General features: G+C 42.0%; 1 protein-coding gene across 3 annotated transcripts; it reads right to left on the bottom strand.

Moving 5' to 3' along the window:
• Nucleotides 1-903: 903 nt before the first annotated feature.
• ANKRD13A (ankyrin repeat domain 13A) lies at nt 904-20,913 on the bottom strand. 3 transcript variants are annotated; one of them, XM_008163658.3, is made up of 16 exons: nt 20,452-20,762; nt 18,418-18,474; nt 17,577-17,709; nt 17,292-17,416; nt 16,714-16,759; nt 15,807-15,950; nt 15,039-15,234; nt 13,644-13,710; nt 10,068-10,149; nt 9,174-9,232; nt 7,848-7,978; nt 6,938-7,095; nt 5,971-6,084; nt 4,701-4,861; nt 4,081-4,148; nt 904-2,982 (listed from the first exon to the last, which is right to left on the bottom strand). In XM_008163658.3, exons 2-16 carry the CDS (start codon nt 18,466-18,468, stop codon nt 2,784-2,786), a joined length of 1,734 nt encoding a protein of 577 aa, XP_008161880.2. In that variant the 5' UTR covers nt 18,469-18,474; nt 20,452-20,762; the 3' UTR covers nt 904-2,783. The 3 variants fall into 3 exon arrangements, with proteins under 3 accessions (XP_008161880.2, XP_008161878.2, XP_008161879.2); XM_008163656.4 differs by lacking the exon at nt 18,418-18,474 and having other exon boundaries at nt 20,452-20,913; XM_008163657.4 differs by lacking the exon at nt 18,418-18,474 and having other exon boundaries at nt 5,980-6,084; nt 20,452-20,690.
• Nucleotides 20,914-21,766: the final 853 nt, after the last annotated feature.

The raw sequence follows: 21,766 nt of genomic DNA, 5'->3' as shown, positions 1-21,766 counted from the left end.
TGTTACAATCAATTCAGAAGTGCAGGCACCCTGAGTCTTCTACCCCTCTTTCCAGCCAGTCCCGGGCCCAGTTGTTTCCCAGTCAGATTCTGTCCCAGCACTCCAACCCTACTGATCCCAGCTCCTGTCTCAGTCCCCTCCATGCATTCCACTGAGGGGGTTTTCTTTTCTACATTCTCTGGGCACCCCAGCAAGAGAGAGTCTCCCTGTTCTCAGCTCTTGTGTACAGTCCCACTGCAGTCACTGGTGGGAGTAAATGCAGTGAAAGTCCTGCTTAATTCCTTTAGCCCAAGGATAGAGCAATCAAGCACACTTAGTGCAGATAATGTAGCTAATTAATAACAAGCCTCTACTGTGTATGTAGGAATTGCTGTTTTTTCAGATGCTTATAACCTGGGCAAATTTGGCCAGATTTTGCCAGGAGCAGCAAGTATCACCACCCAAGCCGCTGCTCCAGAGCATGGGGGCAGTAGAGCTTCTCAGTTAAATGATTTTAACAGTTTTACCAACATTTTCCCCCCACCCCCAAGCTTTGTTCTCAAAAAGCAATGAAGCTTAAAAAATAAAACAGTCATTTGGCCTAAGGCAGACACCAGGCCTGGTAAGTTTCAGTCCAAATGGTCACAGTTGTACAGCAACTGAAAACAGCATTTTATAATGGAAAGTATTCAGCAACCTGACCTATGGTTGTTGGTGCCAGCTCTGCTTAGAATAAAATTTATGTGCTTAAAGAATTATTATCCCACCCAGCTTCAACTCCCATTTGGGAGGATTCTTCGGTGACTAGGAAGCAAATATACATTTAGTTTATGGTGACCAAAGCACAAAAAATAAATTGCTGGGGGGAAGGTGGGTTCGAGATCTTGTTTTGCTATTAGTAATCAGAATGCCAGACAAATGCTCTTAAAGGGAGCAATGTTCTTTATTTCCACATGAGGGGAAAAAACTGAATTCTTTTATCTGTTATTTCACAACTTGTCAAAACCCTAACAAAAGGCTTTAGTCCCTCGGGGAGGTGTGACAGTTACAGCAATTCTCTTTTCAAAGAGAGGAGCAATAATTCCAATGTATAGCTGCTTATGGGTAAGCAAGTGACAGTGTTACTGCTAAGCCCAAATAAGCTATTTAGGGATGAAGTTAAAGTTTGATGAAATGCAAGCTGCATAGTCTGAAACAAACATGGCACAGATTATACTGGCACAAGTGTGCATACAAGGAATTTTAATCTGATTGCTACATAAACAATGGATGATTATATGGTATAAAACTGAGTTCTAAATTACCTTTTACTGATTATGATCATGTCCATTTTATTGCAAGTTAGACTGGTTAATAGTATGTCACATAGAGCCAGAGGCAGCCCTGTGTTTTGCCTGAGTAACAAATGGAGGATAAGACCACATGTACCATAGGTTTCTTTGCACTTCTGCCAGCTATAAGTAGGAAATATTGCTCAGTAATATGTTTCATTGCGATAAGGCTTTCCTATGGTTGTACAGTATGTACTGGAGGAGTGCATTTGACAATCACAGCATGTATGCTGTGTACATTTACAGACGTGCAGACAAAAGAACTAAAAATATATAGTATGAATAAAGACCTGAGAAAACTTGGTAAAAATACACTCCTGTATTGCTAATGATACTATTCCCTAAGAGTGTAATTGTATTGAATTGGTTTGTCTTAAAAATCAATAAAAAGATTTAGATACAAAATATGTATTCACATGTAGGATTTACATTTGACTTTTAAAAAGCAATATTTATATTTCCCTTTGAGATGGCAGAACTTACTTACTTATAGGCATTCACAAAAATTTCACCTACTTTCTCTGTATGAATTCAGCACACTACCTTCAAATCAGTGTAAATTTCTTTCACAAAAAAAGTAAATTGATCTTTTAAAAAAGCACCTATTTCTATGTATTTTCTTGCTGCCCTCTTTGATTGTGTGAACTAAGCTGGTCTTGAATCACTACAGAGAAACCTATATTTGAATGAACAGGTAGTCCCTTTTCAAGGGAAAAAAACTTCTATTAGCTATCTTTTTTGCCCTTGGCCAGAGAGCATTAGTTTAATCTTGAGTGCACCTCTAGCCTGAATTAACTCAAGTTTAAAAATCAACCATATTGATAAGCATGGCTGCATTTTAAATGCTCAGGAACTGAAAAGAGAAAATATCCTTAGCCATGTGCACCCAAACCTAATGGAAAACACTCGCTGGAGTGAAAGACTACTTCACACATTCTCCTCTCCATTTAGAAAAGAAACAGTGACTGGCATTCAATTACTAGAAAAGACAGAACAGGTTAATGTGTCTTTGGTAGGTATAAGGAAGTTTCTCTTCTGAACTCTCTATGTATCAGGTTCTCAAATATTGCTGTGCTCCTACATATATAGCCCAGGCAAGGTTTCCAGTTCTTTAATATATTTCTCTCTCTCTCTTCCCTTTATGAAATTTTTGAACAGGACATGGCCTGGGAGCCAAATATAGCTCCCGGAATTCTACTGCTGCCCTCACCTTTAATCATGGAGGTAGCAGCCCATAGAAACTACAGGTGTCCGCACACAACATGCCAGGGCACATGGGTCAAGATAGAGAACTGCATGCCCAGAGCTGTAGCATCTCTGGGCCACATCTGTATGTTAAAGGTGACAATTAAAAGATGTCTAGGACGTCCTCTACTTATGCAACCAAAGAGTGGTCCTCAGGCTCCTAGCTACTGCAGCCCTCGGGGTCACATACATTGAGTATTGAGTCTTTCAGAGGATTGAAGGAGGAGTCTATTTTTCTGTGAGAGAGCGCTGCAAAGCTTGTTGAAATTCTTCCTCCTCCTCTTCACGACGCCGTTTCTCCCGCTCCTGCTGCTCTCTGACAGACAACTCCATGGCAAGCTGTAAGTCTTTATCAAAGCTGGAGGACTCATTTGGAGTGCTAAAATGGGGAGTACTTGAACTCATAATACAGCTCTCCTGAAGTGCCCTGGTGAGAGAGAGAGAAAGTTTCAAGAGCTGAGAGGTACATATCCCATTTTACTTCATTTTCTTCCGATCAGTTTTTGAGCAAGGTCTCTAAGAGACTCTCCAACTGCCAGATAGCCTCCCTTTCCTGAAGGGGAAGAAAGCAATCCCCAGGACAGTTACAGAGAGGATTGTGTTCTATGAAGGAGTAGTAGTCAGGCAGTTTCCAAACAGGACATCCATTTTTCTCTGAAAGTTCCTGAGAGCCTGCTATCGAAGATCTGCTCCCTAATGGCTGTTTTCAGCAGCCTCTAAATGTGCACTCACCTCGTTTATACGCACAACCATCGGCATGTACAAAGCAGATAGTGAGATGATATTCTTGATGCATACACAAATGCTTGTTTGCATCTGCAAGAGGAAGAATCTAAGACACTGCAGCCTATTTTCAGAGGGCCATTAAAAATTTGCTCCTAAATTTGTAACAACAGGTAACTTAAGTTTGGGAAAAAAACAAAAATTCTCAACTGTCCAGGGTGTGGTAAATAAGGGTGATGACACTTGTTAGAGGGGTCACATTAGCAGCTGTTGCAGGAGAAAAAGAGAATCTTGAATTCTGGTCTAGTTAGATAAAGGATCCTTTGTTCGGCGGGTGCTCAAGGGCTGGTTGAAGAAACCAAAACTCCAATCCTTAGACTGAGCTACCAAGGCCATATTCTACTATACAAGAAGAACAAGGAGTCCGGTGGCACCTTAAAAACTAACAGATTTATTTGGGCATAAGCTTTCGTGGGTAAAAAACCCTCACTTTTTCTTGCAAGCTTATGCCCAAATAAATCTGTTAGTCTTTAAGGTGCCACCGGACTCCTTGTTGTTTTGGATAGAGACTAATACGGCTACCCCGATACTATACAAGGAGGCTTGTTTGAGCTTCTTCTTGGAGACTAGCAGTACCACAAAGTATGTGATCTGGGCTTCTGTTCTTCTGCTGTGCCTTGCCTTATATGCCTGGGTGCTCTCCTGCTTGGCTATACAAAGTGCAGCATGCCTGTGGGCTACTCTTGGAAGTAATTACACTCTGGCCCAATGCGTTTAAGAATTTTAGAAAAGTTAAAATTACCTTTGATACTGTATATTAAAGTCCTGCGCATAAGCCACTGCTCCATTGGAATGCATTCCTAAGGCTTCCTGGGGGAAAGGGCCACAGTGATTCAGGAATTAGCAATGCAAGTCATATTTGAAAGTCATTTCGAAGTCAGACATGAATATCTCATTGATATTTGCGGTGACAAGTTTCAAAAACTTTCTGTGTTAAGATTCTTTTGAAAACTGCCATATTACAGGGATCTGTCATCCATTCCTGCAGAAGCTATAAATACCTTGGTATGAGTTTAGAGACGTGTCTTGCTATATACAGCTCATGTTAAAATAAAGAAATATTGCTTTGGTGGAGAATATAAAGCTGAAACAAGAAGCTAACTCTGTATTAGGTGTACAATTACTTTGGTGAACTGCTCTAATAAATGTGTTAGTCTCTAAGGTGCCACAAGTACTCCTGTTCTTTTTGTGGATACAGACTAACACAGCTGCTACTCTGAAACCTTTGGTGAACTGGTACTTCATTTTTAAACTAGCCAAGTAAATTTTTCCAAGTCAAAACCAGGACGGAGGTAAAAGGAGACATACTATACTGTGTCTAGAAAAAGAAAGAACATTGAACAGCTGGCAGTACAGACTTACTTTATTCCCACTGGACTCCAACAAACTCTGCTGAATAGCAAACTGCATTATTTCATTATCTTCATCTTGCACACGCACGTTTCTACCATCATGTTGAGTGTGATAAGATTTGGGGATCTCAAACACAGACTGGTCGACCTCAAAGCTAGAGGCTATAGAAGCTAAAAATATAGTTGAAGATATACTGTATTGTACGCTTACAGCTTGTTAATCCAAAAATCAACTCCCCAAACCTACTTTCATTTATATAAATAAGCCAAGACAAGACCCCAAGAACATAAGAATGGCCAAACTGGGTCAGACCAATGGTCCATCTAGCCCAATATCCTGTCTTCCGACAGTGGCCAATGCCAGGTGCTTCAGAGGGAATGAACAGAACAGGGAATCAATCATCAAGTGATCCATCCCCTGTCTCCCATTCCCAGCTTCTAGCAAACAAAGGCTAGGGATACTTCAGAGGATAGTTTTGCAGCCCTGCCCAATCCCCCATGAACTTATCTATTTCTTTTTTTAACCCTGTTATAATCTTGGCCTTCAGTTCAGGCGAACCACCCACAGTACATCCATCCTATGTGAATGGGGTCCGGAGAGGTTTGCATAGCAGCCACGGTACAGGAATAAATAGAACATCGATGAACATGGTGCCAGCAAGTTTTGCAGCAGGGAAAACCGACATGTGGCACCAAAGAACTAAGCAGGCTACACTGAACTTTGATAAGTAAAAAACAAGAGAGGCAAGTTTGCCAAAAAGTTAAACACGAAGTGCAGCCAACCTATCACTAAGGCTGATGATTCCTAGCAGAAGAGTTTGTCAGCAGCTCACAGGGGAATGCATTATACATATGCAATGTTGTTTCCCCATTATCGTGCACACCCTCCCCATTGTAGCCCTTTCTATATAAGCATGGAAACAAATCCATCGCTGACTATTTACCATTGTACTTCTCACATACACAGGTTTTGTATAAACAGTAAAGGCAAGAACATTAGTCTCCAGTACCCAAGGAGTTAACCTGGAACAGGCAATTGAGTGGGGGTTTTGAAGTGAGAATGGGTTAATCTGATTGGTGAATACACATTCCAGCCACTTAGATATTTTACTACACATATGGCTTTCCAGATCAGTTACAGTAAGAACCACAACCTACTGTAGTCTCTTCAGTTCGAGCCTGTAGAGCTTACAGGTTTGCTTTATTCTATAAATCCCACTGATAGCAAGTACACAAACAAAGCCCTCGCATAAACCCACCAGAGCTTTACACCTTCTTACCCAACTCACACTCTGCACCTTCAGCAGTTTGTGATGAAGCTTCCTCAGCTGTCCTGCAGCCATTAACATTTTCAAATGTAATTCGAGCATTAAGCACATGAAACAAGGGAATTTCTGTAAATGGAAGAAGTACAAGATTTCTGTGAGACAGAGCAGAGCCACACACTTTCCCACAGTTACAGCAGCAGCAATGGGTTTTTATACATGCTTAAAGAGAGAAATTTCACAGATGTTATGTAGCCGTACAGTGAACTGCACCTCACTTTACCACAGGATAAAATTTCAGTAGTCAGTTAGTCTCATAACTTAACACTGTGCAAGTGAAGTTTTTAGACACGCATTATATTCACAGAACAGTCAACCAACCCACCTCCCCGCAATACACCCAGTGCTGATCACTGCAATGCACTCTTCACAGGGACACACCTTGATGCCATTTGGAAGTTGCAGCTAGGGTAGAATGCAGTGGTGGCCCCTTTACGAAGCCACAGCTATATGAAGAGAGCACATCACACCTTGCTTCTTGCCTGCAGTGGCCACCTCAGTGAAGTTTAAGATGATGATTTTGACCTATAAAGCCCCAATTATTTGAGTCCCAGCTTTGTGAGGAGAGAGGTGGTCTCTTGAGATACTGAAACAGTTGCAGTTATGCAAGGCACTAGTGCTAATAGATGGGACTAGCAATAGCTAGTTCTTAGCGAGGTATCTTTGCCTTTGGAATTCACTTCCCCGCTTGGTCCTTCAGAGCTGAGATTTAAGGACCATCCAGATATATGGTAAGGCTCAGCTGTTTTCCCAGGTTCTCTGACTGGGAGATGGGTGGGGTGACAGGTGGCATTTTTAGGAACTGCACTGTATTTTAATTTTTGTCCCTGTTTTTAAACCTTTGGGCTGTGGTGGAGAACACGAATAGAAGCAAAATGGAAATGAAGAAAGAGTCTAAGTGCAAAAGATCGCTGAACAGTACCAATTTTGACAGGAAATCCAGGTGGAAATTCCAAAGTGATGAAGTCTTTAAGTCTAGCAAAATGAGCACTAGCTCTGGCCATCAGATCAATGATGGGAGTGACCTGCTCCATGAGAGAGAGGGGGAATTCTTCACACATCCACAAGGTTGCTTTAAACCTGTAACAGTGAGTTATACACGAGGATATTAGAAGAGTTTTCACTTTTCTACTATACATGTGGCAAAATACACATAGTATTAGGCTAATGACAATACCACTAGGGTTGGAAAATGAATTATATGGCTCTGGCACATACTGGGATACATAGCTTCTTTTTGAAGCTGTGGCCTACCTGAACTATAACCCAGCTAAGCAGTAAGGACCAAGAATAATTACCATCCAAGAATGGCTTAGAATGCATGCAGTGAGAAGGTGGAGTCAGTCCAGTTTCCAGCAGACAGATGTGTGCATCACAGAAATCAAACCTCATAACTGTCACCCTGGTTGGAGGTCTCAGAGGCTGAAGACCGAACTGCACTCCCAGTCAGACTTGAGGCACAGTCTGGGAGAAGCTAGTGTTGGCACTCTCCATGTTACGTCTGGTTTGCTGATAGACTTCAGCCTCCAGAGCCCTCAGACAGACTGGCACCATTCACTTGTCTAAAGGGTAGGATTTTACTAAAATGGTTAGCATTCACCTAACTCTCCTCCCACTGGTTTTATAGGGAGCATGGACAGGCAGGCCAAGACTGAGTGCTTTTGAAAATGCCACCCTTAATTCAATCCCCACTCCCTGAATAAAGTGAATTGTATTAGACATTTACAATATGATTTCTAAAAGCAAAACACTGGAGGAGAATCAAAGCAGGTAGACCTCAAACAGGAAGAGTTTAAGACAAGCATTGCAAGTTATACATTAACATTTCTCACTTCTGTGTTCTAATAGTGACTTCTTTGGGTCTTCCTATGTCCCTATCTTTCAGGTCGAACTTCGGGTCAAAATATTCCTCCAGAGTAATGGCTGTAGGGTTATTCATTGTGGCATACTCTGTTTTGAGGTCCTGTAAAAATAAACAGTACATAATATGTAGACATCAACGCCTCCTACAGAAAGCTTAAGCTGGTATCTCAGATTCTAGAGCAATCTAAGTGACAACTGCATAAAGCAGCACATTTCACCTAACTTGAGAGTCAGCAGTGAAATGAACACACAGATACAACAGACTAAAAGACAGAGCTATACATTAATATAGTGCTTTTCAAGCGGATTGTAGATCTCACAATGCTTTATGAAGACAGGAGAGTCTACCTACAAAAATGTAGCCAAACTAGAATGGTGTGAGGATTTAATGTGTCAACATTAGAAACTATGAAGAAGAGCTCTGTGCGGCTCGAAAGCTTATCCCTCTCACCAACAGAAATTGGTCCTATAAAAGATATGACTTCACCCACCTCGTCTCTCTAATATCCTGGGACCGACATGGCTACAACTACACTGCATACATAATATAAAGCAGTCCCAGGCTCCGCATTATTCAGAGTAGCCAGTATTACTGTGGGGACTTCAAATTCCAAGAAGACCAAGTACCTAAGCAAGATCCTCAGCAAAACCCCTGGCAGAGCCATCAGCTGGTAAATCCATTACCTCCTCATCTTTAAACCCGGACAGATGTAAAAGCATTTTCTCTTATGCAGGGCTGGTAACATCAATAATTCACACTCTGCATAGAACCCAAGGACACCTCCCATTTCTCAAAGTTGCTATATGCTCGCGTGCTGCTGCAGCACTCGTACCCCCTGCCACTTCTTTGTATTGCTGGGTCACCACTGAAACATCGTATCTTCAATCCAAAGCTGCTGCAGGTCTGCAAGCCGACAGTTTCAGTACATTTGGTTATTCCAGTCTTTTTGGAGTGGGGGGGAAGGTAAGAACAGAAGCCCATGGCAAACCCTCAGAGTCTCATCTCACTCCAGCAGCCCAATTTCCCACTCTTCTTTCCAGATTCCATGACCCACCTCCAGGCCTGAGCTTCTTCAAAAGGAAAGGTACAATTACTCTTATAGCAACAGGTGGGGGTGGAGGGATTAAAACTCTCAAGTGTAAGTCTAGAACCCAGCGTTTGAACTAAGTTTCTAGAATTGAAGAAACAGTTTTGATGAAGCTGTGGCATAAGATCCATATAACTCATTTGTGTTACTTCTCAACACTGCAGTGATTGCTTTTAAAGTCAGTGATGAGAGAAAGATTTTACTCACCTGTGCACCATACTCATGCTCGACAGTACCAAGAAAAGATTCCAGTGGATTTCTGTCCGCTTGAGAAAAAGGGAGTGAAAAGGAATAGGCTCATTAGTAGAGTTAATTAACACAGAAGTGCACATGCATCCACTCAGGCTCTGTGACAAGGGAAGCCCCAGCTCCATAGTGAGAAGAAGATGGACAGAGCCTTGTTTGCACTGCTCATTCAATGCAGGACAACTGTGGCAAGGCTGGTTTTCGATGAACCCTTTGCTAGAAAAGCCCAAGATTTAAGAATAAAATGGGTGAAGGGATGATGATTTTAAGGACACTAACATCAGGGGCACCTAAAATTTATCATTGTCCACCATGCCTCGTTTCTGGGAGTGTCTGAAAACCGCCGAGAGGCAATTGTTCCCCCACACAAGGTTATGGTCTTGCTTCCACCTTCTACTATAATCTCAATACGCACCCCAGAATTACAAGTACAAAAATAATGCAGACATCTTATAGTTTTAACCCAGGTAAAAAAAACAGATATGAAGTGAAAGTACAGAGGCTTTCAGGGCAGAGAATATGCAGGGACAGAAAATGAAACCATGGGGGAGGGTACTACCTTTTGAGGCTTTAGAGGAAACTGACACTAATTTTCAAACACCTTTTCCCAATAAATAGAATCAAAATGACAGAATCATTCACACTTACATTAGAACTTCAGCGAGCCAAGTAATAAGCCACTTCAAGTACACAGCAATTGGAATTAGCTACAACAGGTTCAGAGGCAAGTGAGAGTAACTTGCCTGGTTACTCTTCACCATGCATGTGTTGTGCACAAAGGTTATGTCCTGCCTCTTTGTACAAAGATCTTAACAAAATGTTCTATTTAGTTTCAGATAACCTATGAGAAGTTACCTTTATATCTTTTTTTCTCTTCTTCTGTCAAGTGTTCTGTTCGGATTTTTGTGACAACATTCACATTGTTTGCTGTATAGACCTTTAAAAAGGATATTATTAATTATTATTATTATTATTATTATCTATCATATGTATTACTGTCGCACCTAGGGGTTCCAGTCATAGACCAGGGCCCACTGACAACTATTAAAGATAAGAAAAGCAGCATCTTTAAAGTTACCCCAGCAACAAATTCAAAAAGTTAAACCAAGAGGCAGAGGAAAGAGGAGGAGCAAGAATCCGTCTACCTTTAATGCATCAGAAATCAGTGAAACATGAGTTAAATAGGCAGATCACACAATCATTTTTCCATGAAGTGCTGAAAATGTTACAAATACGTATTGTTATGTCATTACTTTGACAGAGTCCCATGCTAATGCTGAGCTAGACAGCCATCTGCTGGGCAAGCTGCTAGAATCAACATAAAAATATCTATCCAAGAATCCATTAACAAAGGAAAACTAGCCAGCATGAGTCATCATCTAAGTCCAATCCTACAGCAGCAAAAGTCAAAGGAGTTTGGTCATTGACTTCAGCGCGAACTGGGTCAGGCCCTTCCAGAGACTCAGGTGCTTGCAGACAAATTTCCTGTTAATGAAGTTGGTTCCAGCTGAAAGATTGGATGGGCACTTTAAACTGAGGAAGTGTAGAATCCCCCACTTACGTGTTAATTTTGAGGGAGGAGGGACAGGGAAGAGCAGTCAGGCTGTGGCCGTGCTCTCTCTTTCTACTTAAGAAGTCACTGATAAGATTCTGCAGATGGAATTATGCAACAACTACGCGCTCATACTTAGGAGTGGTTCCGCGGCAGTGATAGGATTCAATCCTTGTTGGTTTGACCCCAAGCAACCAGAGGGCCGAGAAGGTTCCATTTACGTTACCAATTTTTTGACCATACCAAAGCTTCAAATGAATTCAGTTTCACATGGGTCGACTGTACAGGTTTAAGCCACTATACTTTAACAACAACAAAAAAAACCGCCATATTAAAAGAACAATAAGTCTGCAAAGACCTTCACTCACAAGTCAAGAGATGCCAGAACCTTAAATTGGCCCTCTTGAGCATCTACATTATGTTACAATTTAAATTACATGGTCACATACCACCCGGGATGGACAGTGCTCACTGAATGGGAAGCTATTCATTGTTTATTTTAATCCTCATTTAGTGTACAGTAAATAATGCAGTAGACTATATACCATCCAAATCCTTCACCAAACAGAGGTAAATTAGAATTTCTTCATAGGTTTTCCATGGTGCTCTCATTGTAGTATCTTAGTTCTTTACAAAGATTAATGAATTTATCTTAACAACCCTGTGCCCTGAGTGGGTATTATTCCCATTTTACACACGGGGATCTAAAGCACATGGCAATTAAAGTCAGAAGCGTCAACAAATTTTGAGTGCCCAATTTGACAAGTCAAGGACCTGAATTTTTAGAGTACTTAGAAAGTTCAGATGTTCAGAGTACCTCTCCCATTGACCTCAGTTGCAGTTTTGAGTTCTCAGCTCTTTTGCAAAAACAAAAAACAAACAAAAAACTAAATGCAACCTCTGGATATCAAGTTAGGCACTCAAAAATGAGGAACAGTTCGTGACTATCAGTGAAAAAGTTTGTTTACTTGACTTGCCATGTGATGCCATGGACTCTGTGACAGAGGCAGGGATAGAATCCGATTCTCCAGAGTGGTGTTCAACCGCTTTAGCCACGTTTTCTCTTCCTGCAGTTCCCTGCCCTCATTCACCAGAATCCCCTTTTAACTTCAGCAAGAGATGAAGCAGAGGTCCTACAGATTCTATTCTACACAGGTTCTTCTACCATGCTCATCACCATAGTATCTGAATGCCTACAGCAATGTGACTAATAATGGGCACATAACTGGTCCCTCATCCTCTCCCCAGAGGAAGGTGTGCGTGCAGGGGACGACTGTGTTTGGGATTTTATAATACACACCCCTACTGATATATTTATTTTAGAGAAGGCAAGGTCAAAGAAGTACACTCGCATGAGAATGAAAAGTGGTGAGATTTGGATTGTCCTTAGTTTCTGGGAGAGTTCATTCCACAGTCTTGGGGCAATCCCAAGAAAGCTGTCTACTGCGCAGATGCACTTTACTCTAATGGTAGAAAGTTACATTGTGCCAGAGGAGTGGAGTTGTCAACCATGGTCTTCATCCCAGAGCTTGAGTTATCTTGGAGAGACCCTGGGTCTAGGTCACTGAGTACCCTGAAAATAAAGGACCAAGACCTTAAACTTGACTCAATATTTTATAGGAAGCTAGCTCCGGAAGCTGAGGATGGGTCTGATGTGTTCACAGTGTTGCTGAGGAGACTTGCTGCAGTGTTCTGCACCAGCTGGAGTTTCCTAAGGACTGAAGGCTTCACGTGCAGGAAATAGTCCAAACAGCTGTAGTCCAAACGAGGTGACAAAGGCATAAATAATGAGGCCAGGTCACTGTCCACCAGTCTCCTAGCCAATGGGAGATGGTAGAAACAGTTACTTGCATATGCTGCCATGAGAGAACTTCACATCAGTGATGAATTCAGGAGTCTCCTAAGCTATAAGACAGAATTGACCAATTGTGGGTATGTACCTTCCAACAAAAGTGACTGCACCAGGGCTGTGAATCATTCAAAATGCTTTCCTCTGCCCACCAGCACAGCTTCTGTTCAGCTTCAGCCAGCTGTTATTTGTCCTTGGATTTCACCCAAGCACGAGGCAGTCTTTGTGGCAGTGGGATGGGCACGTGGTGAAGGAAAGGTAGAGCTCCATTATCTGCATATTGGTGGCACTGGAGTCCATGTTGCCTAATGGCTGTGTGTAGATGATGAATAGGACTGGAGAGAGAATTGATCCTTGTGCAGCTCCACAAGGGAGGGGTCAGTTTCCCATCACTACTCATGGGATGCATCCCTCCAGGAAGGACTTAAACCATTTTAACGCATTACATTGACTGCTGCCACCTTTCTCAGGAGAGACAATAGTATCTTTATATGGTCAACAGCAGTGAATGCTGCAGAGAGGTCTAGATGAGAGTCAACATTTCAACAGTAAATGAGAGATGATAGGTGGAGTGGGCATGGGATGGAAACACTTTGCTAGTGGGTTTCACAGCTACTTGACAGACGACAAAGGAACGTAGATACACAGAAACAATGAGCTCAATTCTAAGTTCTGGAGAAAACATTCTCCAGTGGTTATACCATTCTCCCCAGCAGCCTCTCCCTGTCTGCTTTTGCGCCTACCCCCACCTCCTGAGCTCCTGCCCCTTTATCTGCTATAATCTCCATGGTGCCTGTCATCCCCTCTTCCCCTCCACCCCTTGCAGCTCTCACCCACGGACACCCCTCTTGCTATTTGGTATCCTCTCCAAGACTTGTCACTCCCAAAACAGATCTGGTGACAAAAAACACAGAAGTTACAGATACCAAAGCAAGCTATAAAAATCCAAGATACACAGGGGATACAGAAGATCACAATTATAATTCAATTAGCTATGAGATCTCTTAGTTGTAAAGAATTGCTTTTTTACCTTTGCTTCATAACCATTAACACCTTCTGCTTTCTCTGTCCTCCATACCCAAAATCCAGATGTATTTCTGATAAAGAGTAAACACCACAATTATCTCTGCATTTGCAGTTTATATTTAGCCCCAAGCCCCCGTTTTCCCTAACAACATTTCACCTGAATAGTGTTTTGAGAGGTACCAATAGTAACAGCTCTAGAGAAATGGTGCAGCAATACCATAAGCTGTCCCCGCAAACACCAACACCCTGTTCCAACACAGGACTCAGAGTATTTTCATTTCTGTTCACATTCAGACTTTGGCTTAATTGCAGACACCAACGAACCGTGACTTTCATTTGTGACGTGAATGCCTGACCAGCTAAGAATTGGGAGTTTCTGGAAACTATTGCATCATTTCTATCACTACTAACTTGCTGAGCTTTATCTCCACTAGCAACATGTAGCTGACAGTCGGGGGAACTGGACTGGTAGAGCTGAAGAAACATTTATCTATGAAATGTCGGGTAATGTTTTCAAACGCTCCTAAGTCCCGTTTTCAAAATGAATTTAGAAACTTGGGAACTTAAGTCCCATTGAGAGTCTGTGATAACATGTTACCCCTTAAGTACATCTCAGTATTCAAGAAAAAAAAAAAAAAAAAAAAAAAAAAAATATCTTTACACATCTAGTAGAATCAATTAGTGAGCTTTGATAGCTGCTGTCCCTCAGTGGCTGCAATTCTGCATCCATGTTTTGACAAACTCTTCTTCCTTGCAGTAAAAAACCAAACCAAAACAAAATCCACACGTCTTCCAGCAGTTAAAACAACTGCTTTATAGCACCCCAGAAATGTGCAGCACCATAGAGATGTTTCCTAGAGAAAGCAAGCTCATTTGAGCTCTTTTGACCATGCAGATTAAATGCCGGATAAACTAATATAACCCTATTCCTCCTTTTGTTACAAGTAGTTTGCTGTCTTTTCTAGCTGATAATATTTAGAGATATTCTTATAGACTTATATGATTAAACTAAAGCCAGAGTAGAACGAATAAGTCAAGAAAAGCTGTAAACCCTATTATTGGTTTTTCAATACTGCACATATGCTTCACAAAATAAGCAGGAACCACCGGTACATATCTGAAATCAGAAGATATAACCCTTGCCTCACTAATATGGGAAACCATATCTTATGGTGCAAATGGACTTCACACCAAATGGAAATTGTTTGCAAGACAAGAACTAATGAGCTGAGAGGTTATAAAGTGTCTATACGGAACAAGACATGCAGTTATTGTTACGTCCCATATTATTTTTAAGATACATATTACAAGGCTTTTAAAAACTACATTGCAAGTATAATAATCTTGAATATTTCATATCTGGAGGATTTGTTCATTAAGAGAAGCTTAAATACCTTACCTTTCAAAAGCAATATTTTTAGTATCAAGGCACGTATTAATAATTGGAGACGTAAGGCGTCTTTCCACCTCCTTTCTTTCTGGCGTCACAGAGCCCAAAGTCAGACGCTTCATTTGTTGAGAGATTTCAAAACGCTCTGTCGTGACAACTTTGTCATCATGGTTTATCTCAATTAGTTCTGCCCAGCCTCCAGTATCTGTTGAAAGGATATATATTTTATGGATTACAGACTTCAGAACTAACCTTCAGGATGAAGAGCTGACCAAGACACACACTATAGACTAAAATGAGGATTAAAGCTGCCTTGCAAAGTTTTAATCACTCACTTACCTAGGGCAAGTTGTTTAAGTTACTACACACCAACATGGTAAGGATATGCAAGCAGACTGGGTGACTGCCCAAGTCATTTTTATGATAATTTTGCATAATGGAATTAAGAGACTAATAATGAAGCTTCAGGCCTCCAAGAAGAAAAACACAGCAGATTTCTTTTTTGTTTTTGTTGAGAGTGGGAGAGAAGGGTAAAGTCAAGTTCTAGTGATTCATATTTGCTCCAGAAGATTTTTCTTAACAGAAAGTCCAACCACTTCTGCTTAGCCCAGTGACCTGAAATCCCAGAAAACGCACTTCCCTGCACAAATAAGTCTGTGAAAGCATGCAAAAATAAAGCTTATAATTACGTGTGTCCTTTTAGTAACACTAGGAATCGGTCAGTGTAGTTTGTGTACTAACTGATGATCAATGAATCAAATGTACTAAAGCATTTACCTTCTCCCTTGAAAATTAAGCTACGTTTCCCTCGTTCCCAGCTCATATTTTCAAAGCCCAATAATGTGATATCAACGCGTAACTTAGCTCCGCTTTTCCAGATGCGACAGGTATCATTTGGACAGACTCTGGAAACGAGTGGAACTAGAAAAGAAACAATGACACACACAGATGCAAATATAAAAATCCTTAACAGAGAGGACAAATGTAGGAAGACTAAACTCAGCCAGAAGTTATGTGCTTGGTGAAATTGCTTGGTGAAAATGTTATGGTCTGTGTTATGCAGGCCATAAAGTAGATGATTATAATGTTCCCTTCTAGCCTTAAACCTATGAATCAATGTCTAGATAACAAAGAACAGAGAGATTATCAGGACTGATTCTAGATTTATTGATTAACACAATAGGGAAACGAAACACAAGAACAGACCAGTGGCCTGATGCAATTTTGTAACCTGCCTCATGCAATGGCTAAATATGTGGTGGTTTGGAGAAAGTCAAATCACTTGTAATGCTATTTTGCAGTGTAAAGGAATAAGTTTCCTGAATATTTTATGTCTTGATGCATAATGTTTGTGTAACCGTCATAACTTATGTGTCTCCCAAAAATCAGAATGGCCTTAGAAGAATCTTCAGCACAGTACTCCTTTAAAAAAAAAAAAAAAAAAAAAACTTAAACAAGAGATATTTGAAGGAAGGGTACAGTTTGTGCAGCAGGCTAAGGTGGTCAGAAGGAAACTTCAACACTTAAAAGACTTTTTGGGTTGAAGGAAAAAAATATGGGTTGGGAGAGAGTAAGGGCTTGAGAATTGTTTTTTCTTTGCAAACATACTTTTTATTTCAGAAATTTTTAAAACTTAGAGGTAAGAAAGATGTAAAAAATACCCCCCCAAAAAAAACAAACTTACCCCAGCTAGTGAATTCCCATTTCATTTCCACATAAAAATCAGAAGTCTAGTGTAGAAAAAAAGTATTCAAATGAACCACCAAAGGAGAGAACACTAGATTAATATCAGTACAGCATGTCAAATGTACATTTTAGAAACAAGAGAAAGTAGAGGTTTGGAGATGCTCCTGATAGGAAGCACAATGAAACCAACAAGTATGAATTTTACATGTGCTGATATTTGTCATTTAATTTAAATTAATGGGCACAGAGTGTAACGCTGTTCTGCAACACTCTAACGCTATCATTGTTTTCTACTGAATTACTCTTCATTTGTTATTCTACTACAAAAGCACATAACTCTCAGCCTTTGACGTAGGAAGAATAAGCATCCTCCTCCAAGACCCGAGATTATTAATAAAAACAGAGAAAACTCCATAGTCTCCCACATGTTTATATAGAGCTGATAGGCACAATTTTGAACTGAATAATGCATCATCCTGACTTTAAAGTTGCTGATTTAAGTCACCTAGAACCAAACTAACAATTCGTCCAGCTGCAACTGATCAGCATGCAATTCAGGTCTCACTAAGCATTTACCTCATTAATTTTTTGGAGTAATTCAGGAACCCCTCCAAGTGTTGCAGATGTTTGGTGGTAGTCTCGATGCTGCAGTATCAGGTATGCCATCTCTGGGTCTCCTGTGCTTACAGCCTCATGTAAAACTGCAAGAAACCCAAACACAGGCAAGGTTTAATATTAACAAAAGCAAAGTGAACACTGCAGCCACATCCCACAGTCCTAAGGTGACATTTATAGAGACAGATTTTAGACCCTCAATGTTGAAGGTGAAAACTATTAACTGCCTGTGAGCTGATCTCTTACCTGTCCATCCCTGTGCATTCTCTTTGGTAACATCTGCCTTGTGTCGAAGAAGGACTTTGGCAGACTCTATATATCCCAAGGAAACAGCAAGGTGCAGCAAGGTCCGACCCCGTGGGTCACGCTGATCGACGTCCTGTTGAGTAATCAAGAGTTAGTGCAGCTTCAGCATTAGCTATCAAATGTAAAATCAGAACACATTTAAGAAAGTTAAAACAAACATTTTCTGCAATAAGCTGTAATCACTCAATATGTATTCCTACAGAACAGTTCGTTGCTTGGAACCACTTATCCTACATGACTTGCTCTGATACGGCTACTGAACTGCCATCTTAAAAGCCTGATCCTACCGCCCTGCTGAAGTCAAACAGGAGTAGAATTGGGCATCATAGAAGTGATTGTGGATAAGGGAGGTATGTGTCACCATGACAGGAAAAGGGGAGGGAAGTGAGAGGGAGAAAAAGGGGGGGAAACAAAAACATTCTAGATTATTCCTTCTCCCTCCCCCACTTCTTCATGAAGAGTTTCTTTTAGGAGGAGTAGACAGTGCTCCATTCTTTTTATTTTGTACCATGGGCAGTCACCAGTTAAATGGCCACTGGAAGGTATAATGGAAGATATCCAACATGTTGAAATCAGCAAAAATTTTCAAGAGCAGGTGACGGTTTACAATGTACATTTTGTATTTTTTGGTGAGAATATGGACGAACATGACAATTAAAAAAGCATCTATTTGACTGACACACAGAACAATGAAGAGTGAGTGCATTCTCTACAAATCACTAAGAAATGGAACTACACAAGGCACAAATATCCAAAACATGCAAGCACAACATACTCATACCTTACATATATTTTTCACTACTAGCTTTAGAGATTTGAAACAGAAGAGCATCTATAACTAAAGGAAAATGGGAAAAGTCAAGAGTGGGCTAAGAAAAGAAAGTTATTACATAACTTAACATGGTTATTTGACAGCATTATGTTTAAAACACCAAGTAGTGAACATAAAGGAATCTGAGTTAAACCATCCTCATCTCATTGCTGCAGCTCATATTATCTTCAATCCTACTTTCTCCAAACTGCAATGCCTATTGCAGTGACCAAAATATAAAGGACTTTGGAACAGTCTTATCTCAATTTCTTTGCTACGATTATCCTGTAGCTGTACATTATAGCCATTTATCATTTCATATGCTGACTGTATCTGGCTAGTTTATTTCAATCCCTCAAACCCTATCAAAGCACATCTGCCAGACACAGCAAGCAGTTTGTCCTGAAGACATAAGAGGAAGTGTACTCCCAGAATGCCTTTTAAAACTTTCATTTAAGAGAGATGTTTCTAGGCTTGATGGAATATGTATTTCTAACCCTTCATATGTGGCCTGTCTTCTTGTATTGTAAGCTCTTTGGGGCAGGGAACAGGACTACTGTGTGCACAAACAGGGCTTCATGCATTGTGGATGATACCAGAATACAGATAATAAAAATAAACGGAGGCATTAAAATCATCTTTGTTAAGTTACAAGTGTTTATTTTAATAATGCTATAACCGTAAAAGAGAGAGATGAACACCCCAACCAAGGGATCAATAATATCTCTAGAGAATCCCTTAGTACAGACTGAAGATTATATGAATTAGAGACAGTAACAGCATTCCAAGATTCTCAAGAAACAACACAGGTATGCTTTAAGCCAATACTAGTGTTTCATAGTGTATAGCTGGAGTTGTGGATGACCATCAGGATTTGTGTCAGAAGGTAGCAGTAGCTGATGAGTTCAGAACACATACTCACTGTCTCAGGCACTATACAAGCAAACAGGCTATGCTTCTACCAGTGTGTACCCTGCACTACTGTCCTACTAGCATGTTTGTTGCTTGGGATCTGATACCGATTTGAATGTTTCTCCTACTGCCTTTCTTTTAACTCTGGTACTTTCATCACAGCTCTTGGCTGACTGCTGGATTTTTGTGTTCTCTGTTCTACAGTGAGCCATGATGATCAGCTATTTTCTACCACAGTTGTGATTCTATATTCTAGCAAGTGCAAAGCTGCTGGGCTCCTATGTTCTAAGGCAGCCAGTGAAGCTCCAAGGACTATACTTGAACTAAGCCCTTTGTGTCTTAACAAGGAAGGAAATTACTGCTTTGACAATCTTTGCAAAGCAGTAATCTTAACCCCAGATCAGTACTGGGGAGGGAAGATAATGGCTCAACACAATATAAAGAAAAAAATAAAACTCCTCAATTTTCAGCGAACTGCTCCCTGAGGGTGCCATTCTGATAAAAAAAAAAATCAATTTGTGTTTCATCTTCGGCAGTAGCTGGCACCCTACTGCGTGTTGGTTTCCTCCTCCTCTCTCTCTTTCTCTCCTCCCAGCTAGGTGGTACTTATTTGCTGCTTTTCTGGCAAGAAGCATTAGTGCCTGTCACATCTGCCTGTCTTTTGGCCCTGATTCAAATGATTTCTAACATTTTCCTGACAGCTACGGAGTTTTTTACAATCCATCTGTATCTCTCTCAATGCCTTGAATCTGGCTATATTGAAAGACAGTCAAATATTTAATAAGCAGAAGTTGCATGACAAAGGGTATAATCTCTGTGCCTTCCTGAGGTGATCCCCTTTTAATCACAAAGAGCTGTAAAAAACAAACAAAAATAAACCCCTAGTAAGTTTAACAAAGAGAAACTTAACTAAGATATAAAGTTACTTTCTAAGTCCCCATGTCACTTAAAATGCATATAGATGATCTATTATCCTGATCTAATTATCAGTCCATCATGTCCTGTATTCTGCCTTGAGCAGTTTCAGAGGAGGACAATCCCTATTCCTACAAGAAGTCACTGCATCATATGTTGGTCTGGTGCCCATTTTACCTTGCCTTCCAGCTCTTTATCCAGCTGTCTGTAGTCATTATTCCAGACTAAGACGTGCAGAGGAAACTTGCTACTAGCCTCACGTGGAGAGCTCATCTTGCCTTGTATTAGAAGGTTCAATCCTCCCTGGGGGGTGCCTGCCCACTCTGATCTCCCCCTCTTTGTTTCTCACAGGGCCCTTACCAAGCCCCTCAGCCCTAGCCCCACAAGACTCTCTCCCCACTGACTCCCACCCCCTTCTGGTGCCTCACAAATACCCTCCCCACATCAAGCCCCTCAAACAACCCACATCCCAGCCCCTCAACCTCTGCCCCCCAACAGGCTCCAGCCCCCAGCCCCTCAACCTCTGCCCCCCCACAGGCTCCAGCCCCCAGCCCCTCAACCTCTGCCCCCCCCCCACAGGCTCCAGCCCCTCAACCTCTGCCCCACCAACAGGCTCCAGCCCCCAGCCCCTCAACCTCTGCCCCCCCAACAGGCTCCAGCCCCCTCTGTCCCCCCCAACAGGCACCAGCCACCAGCCCCCTCTGCGTCCCCCCAACAGGCTCCCGGCCCCCTCACCCTCTGGGCCCCGCTCCCCTACAGTCTCTCCCCCTCTCTCCCGCGAAGTTCCCGAGCCCCCTCCCGTGACCTCTCACCCGACCGCTGACCTTTCCCCTCTCCTGACCCCAGCCCCTCACTTTCCTTCTCTCCCTAGAATGTTTCACACCAGCCAGGGCTGCGGCCGGAGCGAACCACTGGGCTCCCGGAAGAGGGTAGGCTCCCGGCTCCCACAAGCCGCTCCGGGGCCAGTCCCCTTGCCCCGCTAGCGAGCCCAGGGGGTGGGAAAGTTTCCCCTTACCGCCCCCCCTCTTCTAGCAGGCAGATGGACCCTTCCTTCCTTCCTTCCTTCCTTCCCTCAGGCTCGCCCATTGCCTGGCGGGGGAAAATACACGGAAGTAGGAGCTCTTCCCCCGCCCCATCAGGGCATTGGTTTCGCCTGAAGGCTCCGTAACCACGTGGGCGGGAGCGACCCTTCCTAGTACTTCCGTGCAGCCGAGGTCGCCCTTTTGGCTGAGGGTAGCATCACGCACTGACTCCCAGGCCGCCATCTTGGGTTAGGGCAGTGTGATTCTCCCTCCAATCCGTTTCGTCTCGGCTGCCATCTTTGGTGAGGGCAGCAATGCTCTCCCATCTGCAGACACAAACCGTGCGTGACAGCAACTTCCTTTCTACCCGTCCTCCTCAGGTTGCCATCTTGGAAGAGGGCAGCTGGCCAGCCTGGTGCAGAGCAGTGGTTCAGACCATTGGCTGTGGTATTGTGTCTCCATCACTGGCC

Source organism: Chrysemys picta, chromosome 15 (assembly GCF_011386835.1).
Source record: "Chrysemys picta bellii isolate R12L10 chromosome 15, ASM1138683v2, whole genome shotgun sequence".
Classification (NCBI taxonomy): domain Eukaryota; kingdom Metazoa; phylum Chordata; order Testudines; family Emydidae; genus Chrysemys; species Chrysemys picta.
This window is presented reverse-complemented; position numbering and strand designations above follow the sequence as displayed.